We start from the raw sequence: 11534 nt of genomic DNA on the forward strand, positions 1-11534 counted from the left end.
GGGTGGGTGGGAAACAACGTAGGGGGCTGGGCCAGATGCCCATGAGCTGGGGCTTCCTTTCTGGAGTAGGGGAAGTAGCTGCCCCAAAAGTTCCTCCCCTCACTGCTCCCACCTTCCAGCCACCCCAGGAAGCATGATCAGCACATCTCAATCCCAAATTGCAATTTATTAAAACACAATACCTTCTTTAACTTACTTCCTCTTTATTTCTTTTCTTTTTTACTTCTCTTTCATCCTTCAGTGGCTGACTTCCTTCATTTCACTGTCTTTCCCCTGTCCTCATTTCCTTTCTACATCCCATTTCATTACCCACCCCATCCCATTAACTCTCCACCTCCGAGCTTCATGTTCCCACTCCCCCCAAACCTTCCCAGCCCCCACACCTAGAGCAGGGATGGAAGCCTTTCCTAGCTCAGCAGCCCTGCCCTATAGTGGCAACTCACAGTTGTAGCTCTTAGTCAGACTCCTGCTAGCCAGCCCTCTAGCAGCAAGTCATAGTTACATAGGTGGGAGACAGTCAGAGAAGGCTGTTAGCTTAAGGTGGGACTGCTCCGAACTCAAGCTAGTTTTAACACCAACCAACATTCATTTGAGCAGTTCAAAGTGCAATATGTAACAAGGGCCTAATAGAGCCTGAAATGATTTCTTTTCCTATGCAACTTCCCTGAAACCTTGTGGGAACATCTCCTGGAGTAACTAATAGGACCCAGAAGCAGGGAAGCTGGGATTTAAAAACTTTGGAGTGTGCAGGGCGTTCCCTGTTTATAATCTCTTCTTTATGACACCTCCAACCCCTCATCCCCTGTCTACCCACCCCCTACCCCCAGGTTATTTTGTTAAGAAATTCTGTCAAGAAAGACTAAGAGTTTCAGGAGTCCTCTTTGGTGATAGCCCCTCCCTTCCACTGGGTGTACGCCTCCTTTTCGGCAATCGGACATTCACAGGTATTTTAGACTAGACAGTAGAAGGCGCTACACAGTCAGGGCAGCTAGGATCTGGAACCAACTTCCAAGGAAGTGGTGATGGCTCCTACCCTGGGAGTCTTCAAGAGAAGGCTTGATGTTTACCTGGCTGGGGTCATCTGAGCCCAGTTTTCTCTCCTGCCCATGGCAGGGGGTCAAACTAGAATATCTACAAGGTCCCTTCCAACCCTACATCTATGAATCTATGAGTCAAACCAGCAGCCCAGATCAAACACTCATCCAGACCAGTAATAAAAAATGGAAAAGTGATGGAAAACTTGTGGATAAAATGTTATTAAAAGCAAATATTTAAATTACCCTTCACACACAGTATCCTTCTGAAGTAATACCAATATAAATATATAGATAATATAGCCTGACGCTGTATTATTTTTCTTACCTAATTTCTACTGAGATAGAGAAAGAACAATTTCTCCTTCAATCCAACCTAACAGGTTATATCAGGAGAATCTCTTCAGGAAGAGAGCACAAAGCAATGAAAATGGCCAAGCCATTCTTCTAGGAGCTAGACGCAGTGATCTAATTCTGAGAATGACCTTAGGGCACAGATCTAGGAGACAATTTGGCATAGTTTTAAATCTATAAAGTTTGTCATTATTAGTGCTAAATAAACAAGTTTCTGCTATTGATAATTCACAGCATAAGTTTGTAGGATATTCAAATAAAGTATCAGACAGAGTCACCTTCAGGTACAACACCAGGGACAGCAGGGAAAGTGAACTGTTACAGAATTTCCATGATATTAACGTAATATATTTATACAAATAGCTTAGGAAATTTCAGTTGGTCTAGAAGCCTCATCAGCACCTCACTACTAGACAGAAAGCTAACTCTGAAATATAAAGCAAGCCCATTTTTCATTATTTTTTCTTCTTATGGGCACTACTCTTTCAGACTTACAATTGTATTTCCATAATTATGATGTCCTTTTGCATTTGACATTGACGTATTTTCACCTATGGTTTACATACACTGAAATGAGCATAGCTAGATTTGTTTAACAATAATTTTTTCATCTTATATAATGCCTGATCATACCAAAATCTCTAATTTTACATCATCATTGTCGGATGTCAACAGCAAAGCTCTACAAATAGCTTTTGCTAATTGACTGCAGCTGCCTAGCTAAGAAAGCTTTAAAACATTGCTTTTTACATTGCTAGTATGAAAATACTAACTTGCTTGCTTGAACAGCTACAAATGGGTATATTTAAACAAAACTAGATATTAGGAAGCTGAGAACATCCCCTAGAACAAATTTTAAATAGTATTTATTATCTGAAAAGCTTGAAATTGTCCCTTTTAATATAGCTTCTACTAACCAACAAAAAACATTATTATGCTAATGGTTAGCCATTGTTAGGGCCCATCTCAAAGTACTTGAGGCAGTGGTCACCAACCAATCGTGGAGCCTCCAATAGTTGATGCTGGTCTGTGGGGTGGAGCAGGGGGCTGGGGGGTGGAGTGGGGAAGTAGATCCTGGGGTGCTCTTTACTTACAAACAGTGATCTTCACCATAGAAAGGTTGGACACCACTGACTTAAGGGCATGTTTAGTTTTAAACATAGTTATGACCTATTGAAATGCTTATGTTCTTTCCCAAACAAAGCACTATTTTAAAAAGAGAAGTTTGCAAAGTTTACAAAAGGTATTAAATATTTTATGTATGAAACTCTGTTCCACGACTATTTTAAGAGGAAAAAAATATCTGTTCTAACCCTATGCACATTGTACCTTATATTAGCTTATATGTAACTGGTATGGAATTTAAAATGTCACTACATTCAATGAAAACCAAACTCAAGTTGGGAACTTTGGCAGAAAAGGCATACCATAGAAATATGGGGCCTACTTTATTTATTAGCAGCTAGACAAAGACATGAGAAGTAGTTTAACAGATAAGAATGTTATGTATTTTAAAGAGATTTCAACTCTTAAAACACCAACTAAGACCAATGAGTCACATAATAGCAAGGGGCAGTTATTGCCCTGATCCTTTTTCTTAATTAGGATGAGCGTAAAAAACATTTATCTGAATAAGTGTCACAATGCAAGTCATTCAAGTTTACATAAATAAATCCTATAACGTACTATGCAAAAAACACAGAAAAAAAATCATAATAATTTATTTGGCCAAATTATTTTTAAAAAAGCAATCTCACCAAAGACTACATTACAATAGAGTTGAGCTACTATATTTATAACATCTACAATCCTTAGTAGTAAAGCAGTAAACTATCAACAACATTAACTTTAAACTTTTACCTGTGTGTAAGTCTCCGATGACTAATGCAAACAGCAGTCTGCTGATCTTGAGCAACGCATACCTTATGACGGCTACATTTCATCTTTAAGCATGGATCTTTTGCTGGATCCAAAGCTAAAAACAATTACAGAAAAATATTTTTTTAAAAGTTCTCTAGTAAACGTACAGTAAAAAAAAAAAAAAAAATCAGTTGTCTCAGCCTTCTTATTTCTATACCACCTAGGATAGCAAGCCCATGATTTCAGATAGGGGACCTAGATACTACCATGACAATACTACCATGGCAATACTACTAAAAATGTTGTAGTCTATTTAAATAGAGTACTTTTTTCCACTGATTTTCCTATTCATATCCCCTTTATTTTAAGATGCTTGTTATTAATGCAGCAGTTGTAGCAAATCACAATTTTCTTCCAACTCCTTCAACAGAGCTAGGTAGAATGCAGCACATTCAGTGATGTTTGAACCTGGGCTTTGTAAAAATCTTCAACTTCGAATTGACAAGGAAAACAGATTCTTATGAAATTTTACCAATAATCTGCAAAAATGATGTTAATTTAAAATTATTGTAATTTATAAAAATCACAAATGAAACAAGAAATTCAAGAGATTTTTAAGGCTATGAGGCCTTGTAGACTTCATAAACAAACTCCAAAGCCATGTATAACGCAAGACCTGTGGAAAGTTAAGGCAAATCAGTCAACAGTGTGAAGACAACATGCCTAAAGTAAAGCATGTTAATCCTCCATGTGGATGATATCATTCATGAATAAAGTAGCTTTAGATCACTAGCTGCAGCTACATTTTTAATTTATATACAATGACTTCACACTTCATTTTGTTCTTCTTCACTGTCCTGGTGATCTTCATGTACACAACCATCAACAAACTGTTTTTAAAAAATGGTAGCAAACAAGAACAATGACTGCAGGAAGAGTACAAAGGATGCTATTTCTGGAGAGGTGGTGAATTATTAATCAATCAGTGTAGGTCTGAGGAATGTGAATACTCAGGCCTCACTTCTCTTTATCACTGTATTAGGTAGAATGAATGGAATTGAGTTGAAACTATTTGTTACCTTTCATAAATTGATCCACCACCCAGTTTGCCATTTTGTTTGTAGTGGCAAGCTGCAGCTTCATTGATTCTAATAATAATAATCACGGTACTAATTTGATTTAAATGATTATCTATCTCCTAAGTTTAAATATTTACAAATATATTTTTTAAATTCCTCAGGAGTTGATGCGCCTTATTGTGATCAATCTGTTAAAATGAATTATGTAATCAAAGACTAAGTTCAGTCTTGTTTAACATTGCCTTTTACCGAATTAGCTTTTTGACCCAGGCACAATATTACAAAGAAACGAAATAGACCAATTTTTTACAAATAAATAATTTCATACACATTCTGTGAGCCATGTTGGGTATGGAAGAAATTACTGTTTTACTACTTCAAACAGAAGTGCCATGTGAAAATGCAGTGGGAATTACCAAAACATTTTTAGGAATAAATAAAAAGTATTTTTGAGAAAAATGGTTGTAAATAGTACATTGTGTGTCAGGAGCATAGCGAAAGAAATAATATTTCAGACTGATTTACTTGCATTAGCTATTATGCAATTATCAATTGCTTTTCCAAAAATTCTGAGACAATATGAATGTCGACCAAACCTCTGGATTAAACATACTAAAAGACTGCCCACTTAAAGTGTATAAAAGTGACTAAGATGATCAAGTCACATAAATAAGAAGAAAAAAATACTGCAGACAGCATAAGTAGATGCCAAATGGATCATACCATCAGAAGGAGTGATGGGGATGTAGACCTACATAGTTAAAAATGTGGTTGTTAAAGGTGGAGGAAAATTTGGCAAATGTAACTAGCTTAAGGAAAAGAGACGGAAAAAAAATCATCATCTATATTTGTTTACATGACACTTCAAGCCATCAAGTAACTGTAAAGTGTGAACTTGGCTTGTCTCAATATCTGGGTAGTTGAGACCCAATATAGATAGATTTCACTGTACTTGCAGACACTTTGACCTCAGAACTAACCCCAAATCTCAGAGTACTCTGGGAAATTACAATACCTTCCACAATCTTTAAGCTGTCCATTTTCCCACTGAAATAACTTTTTGTGTTTTACTCCAGTTTCACTAACCCATAACTACATGTATTCAGTTTCAGTGATGCACTAACGCTATTTCCAAAATGGTTTGGCTTTAAACCCAGAAGCCTCAACACATCTGGAAACACAGCAAAATCACACATAAGCAGCCTACTAAAAAAAGCCATAAAATAAAGGGTGAATCATCATTATGGAACTTTCATCCTTCATTGATTTTGGAACCCACATTCCCCACCCTGTCTCATTAAAAAAAAAGAAAAGAAATGGGCATATATTTCTATTACATTGTTCCCCAATCTACATTCATATTTTGTTTGGTTTAAGTAAGGAGGCCACGCACAAAACCCCATTGGCAGTGTAGCAGATCAAGGAAATCTACAGGGTTATATAACTGTCCACCAACAAAACCTTAAAAAAATAGAAACAATTGTTTAAGTCCAAATAAGACAAAGTATGCAACTGGATTCTTATGTTTCCCTGGGCAGACTATATAACAGGATTTTTTTTTTGCATAATTTACTTACACAGAATGATTTAGAGCTTTAGTGATTATGAAAAAAAATCAACCCTTTAGCTTGGTGCTTTTGATACATGGCTAATATAATACTCAGACACAAAAATCTTTTATCAATTTTTTTATTACGTTTTCTACATACAGATTTTTAAGCCTCAAAAAATAGCTTCAGTTGCCTCCATATTAAGGTAAGTCCTAGATCATTCTGAAGTATTTCTCCACAAAACAGTTTTCAGCAAATCAATTTTGTCCTGTTTTGAAGTCATAATGGAGAACTAAGTCACTTTTCTTTCTTACTGTAAGTTGAAAGTAAAACATGGATGAAAAGCAAAATGTTGATAGTTATTACATTTCTTTATAAAGAGAAATAACACTGCTCCATTTGCTTCCCAATTAAAGACTGTATCCTGTAAAACCTGCCATTTTAAGGTAAATTAACCCCTGAAAAATTATTTATAATCAGGATGCCAAAAATGATTTTTGTAACCTAATAACCAAATTGAACTCTAATTTAGATTAAACCCAAAGAGCACAAATGGCCTTAGAATGCCCAGAATACATTCCAACACAAAGTTGTTTCTTGGGATGGTTCCAACACAAAGTTACTTAGCACTAAGGATATGTACAGACCTTGGGGAGGTTAGATCAAGTTAAAAATGGGCACCCAATCCAAGGCAAATTGGCAGGATAGCTTGTGGGGTTTGGAGGAATAATTAGGGTCCACAGGGGTGCTTAGGGGAATCAGGGGGGACTGGTGGAGTCCGTGGAGGGTTGGGGGAGCAAGAGGGGTCCGTGGGATGATTGGTGAGGTTTGGGAGGGTTTGGCAGAATTGGGGTGCTAGCAGGTCCACAGGGAGCTGGGGGTGGGGTGACACACAGAGGCCCTCCAATGCTATGTGAGAGGTCATGGGGCAGGAACCTCAGGGCTGTACTGGGAGTTGTGCAGAAGAAATTCAATTAAATCAGTCTTGCCAGACCCAATCTAAATTAGATTACCTCTGAGTTAGGGTTAAATTAGGTGGGGTCAGCCATTTTTAGACCAATCTAAACTTCCTGAACTTTTGTACAATTTACACTTAGATCAACCTAACTAGAGATTTAAGTGTAAAATCTGCACATGGGCCAAATAAGTTAGATTATGTGGCTATTTTTAATGTGATAAATCTCCTAAGTTCCCTGAGCATCTGTACCTAGCCAAACTGAAGTTTTCTGAGTTGTTTTGTCCATATATATTCTCACTAATTAGCTAGAGTTTAGAATGAGAAACACTCCTGCAACTTTTGCTTTAGTATCCATAGAATGTACTGTAGCCATTTCTCTCCTAGTGTCCCATACAGAGGAAGTACAGGGCACACACTTTCAGCTCTTCAATCTCCTTTCAACTTCAGAAACCCATATTGCGTTGAATCTGCAGTGGAAGGGAAGAAGGGAAGGATCTGAATATGCATGAGGACCATATATTTTAAACTTAAGTTACTGGTAAGTAACTTTCTGTAACTGCCATACACATATTCTATGAGTGGGTGACGCAAAAGCTGTGCCCACAGGACTAGTGATAGTTCTCAGATTACATCTAGGTGAAAAACAAATAGTACTATCAAACACTCTGCTAAGCATGGCATCTTCTCTGGGGACTTCCTCAATGGTATAATTTATAGGAATATCACAATGTGATGTTGTTCAAGTACCCTAAACTCTGGTGGAATGTGCCCTTATCACTGATGGCAGATGGATGTTATCAGTCTTATAGTAGTTTTATACAGTTGAAGATCCAGTTGGACAACCTCTGGGCTGCTATTCCTGCACCTTCAGATACTAATACAAAGAGCAACGAAGACTTTCTAAACAACTTTCTTTCAGTGAAGGAAATAAAAAAAAAAAAAAAAAAAAAATGACTTTTAAATGTTCAGCAAATGCAAACCCTCCCCACATGAATGAGGCTTTAGGAAGAACTGGCAAATTCATCTGGTACCCTAAAAGAAAAATCTGTGGCAAGTTTAGGCAAAAATGTAGAAAGAGTCCTCAGGGTTTATCAGGGCACAATGTAACAGAGGGCGGATCTACTGTAAGGACTTCAAATCTCACCTATCCTTCTTACTGATATAAGATTATAAGAAGTCAGGCTGGAAGAGACCTCATGAGGTCAGCTGCCCTGATAAAGTAACCCTGAGAACTCATCCCAGGGTTTCACTATCAGAAAACCAGTTTCATGGAGAATGTAGAAGAGAGCATGTTGACATAGGTTCAAGTGGTACTTTCATTAAAAAAAACCCACAAAAACTGATGCCCCGGTTAGGGAAATGAGGGTAAAGACCCTAGATAGGCTCTTAAGATATCTATGGACTTGTCAGGAGAGAAAACACAAGTTATCTTTGAGATTGCTGATGGATGGCCCTTATAAGTGAACTAATGGAAAGGCTGCTGTGCTTAAAACCCAGTAGGCAATCTAGGTGGATGATGGGTCTACTCAGGTTGTTCCTCACACAGCACCAGGAGGGAAGCCTAGTTCATATCGCCAGGTATGTATACCCACTCAAGTTCTTGCTGTGATGAATAAAAAATATTTCTGACTGGAACCAAACATGCTTTTGCTATGTGTAAAAGCCATCTATCATCCAGGCTGCATGACAGAGGGAGATGAAGACTCTTTCCTCCTCTTTCTGTTAGCAGATTCAACTTTAGTGTCAGTATTTTGGGGTCCTGTGACAAAAGGAACAGGAGATCCTGATACCTACCCCAGGCAATTTTTTAAATACATGTTCACCTCTTCATGAGTTCCTAGAAACTGTGTGTGTTAATTAGGACTAATTGAACTAAGATTATTCCACATGAAGAAGGGTTTCTGGATTCTCCTATTCTTGCATTCATAAAATCCTGTGGAAATGCAAAATGGCAACCAAGGGGTAGATATCCTTGATGGTAATGGGCTTTCTGAATGTGGCCAGAATTGCTGGAAACAACAGATCAGACGCAAAGCCAATATATTTGTCCAAGAGAAAAAAATATTAAAGTTATTCCACCTGCTGTCTCTCATTCTTACCTTATATGATTAACAGACTGAACAACTGTGGAGAACAAGAGTTTCTTCCAGTAAAAGCCACAGCTATCTGGTACTGGAAATCAGGCTATACAAAGACAGGCTTGGCTGAAATCACACATGATCAAACAAGTCTGGGTAAGGCCATAAATAAAAAATACCATGCCTTCATCCCAAGAAATATGGGCAAGTTCATTCAGATACGTTGGAAGAACACATCAGCAAATTACCAGAAATGAAGCCACAAAATGGTGCTGCCTGGTGTTTTCAACATATTTTGAGAAGGGATGGAAAGACATCAACAAGCACCAAGCCAAAGCTCAAGGGCTGCAGGTGAACAGTCTGTTTTTGCTTCAGGTCCAAACAAACTTCCTGTGCAGCAAAGATGCTTTTTGAGAATATGCAGTGAAAGGAAGATGACTTTTCAACATATCCTGAGGCTTGACGGCTGCTAGGAACTCAAGAGAGTTGGAATACAGTCTCTCACCAAGCAAGAAAGAATCAGGGAACAGGAAATCAAAACCATCATTTATCCCCTAGGGATAAGGGAACAAGAAAGGTACCTGGTATTACAGGTACTGAACTTAATGTGCCATAATTACAACACATTAATAAACGTATAGACACGGCCAGTTAGGACAAGATGGAGAAACAAGGTATGACAGAAGAGTCAGCACAGTACTGATTTACACTGCTTTCATTTTAACCTGTTCATTTCCATAAACAATAACGTGTCACACATATCATGCCATAAATTGCATACAAAATGGGAAACCAGCCACAAAATGTACCACATTTAATGTGGAACATCTTACAGGCTGGTTTCTATTATTGTTCTATTGGAACATGCGGTATGAACATGCGAGCACCTCAGTGAGTCCAAGATTGGAGGACTACATCCTTCCCTCAGTGACTTTGAATGTCCTGTGCTTCCAAGGGTCACGGGACAACTGTGTCCCATAGACGGTCCATGCCCACTATTGACCAGTATTGGGATCAGGCAGGAGGCACTCCCTGGTCTGATATACAGCTATGCCCCCGTCCCTTGAAAAGGGTATGGTGCAGCATGGCAGTTTGGAACCAGTCCCCTGATGCAAGACTGCCTAATGAGCTCCTCAACAGGTATGAGGGGAAGCCTGGATCAGGGATGGGTTCCCAATCTGAGGGTCTCCACAATGCATACTATATTTATAAGCTGGTTGCTACCAAGCTTTAATTTGCACGTGTAGCAGAGTCTTGCCTGTAGCTGGGAGGCGCATTAAAACTGACAGGGCTTCCAGCCACAGGGGTGCACCTTTGCCCAGACTGAACACTCCAAGCCCTGGGGATTGCAGCTGCTTTGATTCTCAACACGCAGCAGAGGAGGGGTGAGAAACCCTCGGCCCACAGGGCTTTTGGTCTAGCTCCTCACCCGTAATGGGGACCGAGAGACCCCACAACTGACAGGGCTCTCTGCCCCAGCTGTGCCTGTGCATGAGGTGCAGCCCAGACATTAAGGGCTCTCAGTCACAGCTAACTGTGAGGCACAGCCCAGACCAGGAGTCTCAACAGTTGCCTGGTTCTTGGCTCTAGCCGTGAGTGAGGCACAGTCTGGTCTGGGAAACGCATCAGTTGCAGAGTCTCCTGGCCCCAGCTATGCGTGGCCCCTGCAGCTAGGAGCCCAGGATCAGGCTCCCCCTGCACCAGCAGTATGGCACAATAGGATCTAATGCACAATCCCACAATCATGCCTCCTATTGTGAACATATGGCATGGCAGGAGGCACAATTGTGTGGATCATGCCTTACAACCAATTGTGCCTTTACCTGCATGTGTACAGGGGCCCTATGATGCTTACATTTTAGTTACAATACTTCATTTATTGTCCCTTGTTGCTGAGGCCATGCCATCATTTTTCAGTATTGATACTCATCCTATTCACTTTCCTTCCATGTCATCTCCTACACACACCACCTCCATTTACTTACTGTAGAAAAAAGTGAATATGAAAGACAGCATTGTAGCAAAACCCCCAGTTTCTTTTTTTTTTTTAATTGCATTCCCTCCCCTTCCCCAACCATTTCTGACTTTTTCTCTCCCTCTCTATTCCCTATAGATAAGAATAAGTGAGCTCAAATTTAGGATAAGCTTTAAACATTTTTATTTTGGTAGCAGGTTTTTGGTTTTGGATATCCACTGTTTTATACTGTATTATTATTAGGTTTGCATTAATTTTTACTGTTGTATATTGTATTATTATCATTTTTGTACTGATTTTTATTGTTTCATATGGATATTGTATGGTTTAGGCCTGTGTTTGTAAGTGAACCAAAGTCATGGCAAGTTTCCATTTTATGTCAAGCCTCCATCTTCTGTCCTTTGCCTGGGCAACCCATGTTGCAACAATATGATTCATTGTACCTCTCCCATGTAAATTGGTTCCCCGATGAATGAGAGTGATTGAGAATGACTGAAATACAATGGTAGCAGGCCTCTACTGAACGGCCTGTAACAACTGGGCCATCACCTCGCATTGATTAATTCAGGAACCATGGACCTCACCCAGGAACAGAGACAAGACCAGCATTTAAAAAACAAAAGACCCTGCAGAACCAGCAACTCTC

At 39.2% G+C, this 11534-nt stretch overlaps 1 protein-coding gene across 2 annotated transcripts in view; it reads right to left on the reverse strand.

The window, feature by feature from the left end:
• The window catches only part of SPOCK3 (SPARC/osteonectin, cwcv and kazal like domains proteoglycan 3), a 703183-nt gene that overhangs the window by 322627 nt on the left and 369022 nt on the right, over window positions 1-11534 (reverse strand). For both annotated transcript variants that reach the window (XM_019521753.1, XM_019521752.1), the window contains one exon: window positions 3249-3363. In XM_019521753.1, the coding sequence (XP_019377298.1) occupies window positions 3249-3363 (115 nt within the window). The remainder of the gene's footprint in view (window positions 1-3248; window positions 3364-11534) is intronic.

The sequence above is a fragment of the Gavialis gangeticus genome, unplaced genomic scaffold, assembly GCF_001723915.1.
Source record: "Gavialis gangeticus isolate Ggan-Ray unplaced genomic scaffold, GavGan_comp1, whole genome shotgun sequence".
NCBI classification, from domain to species: domain Eukaryota; kingdom Metazoa; phylum Chordata; order Crocodylia; family Gavialidae; genus Gavialis; species Gavialis gangeticus.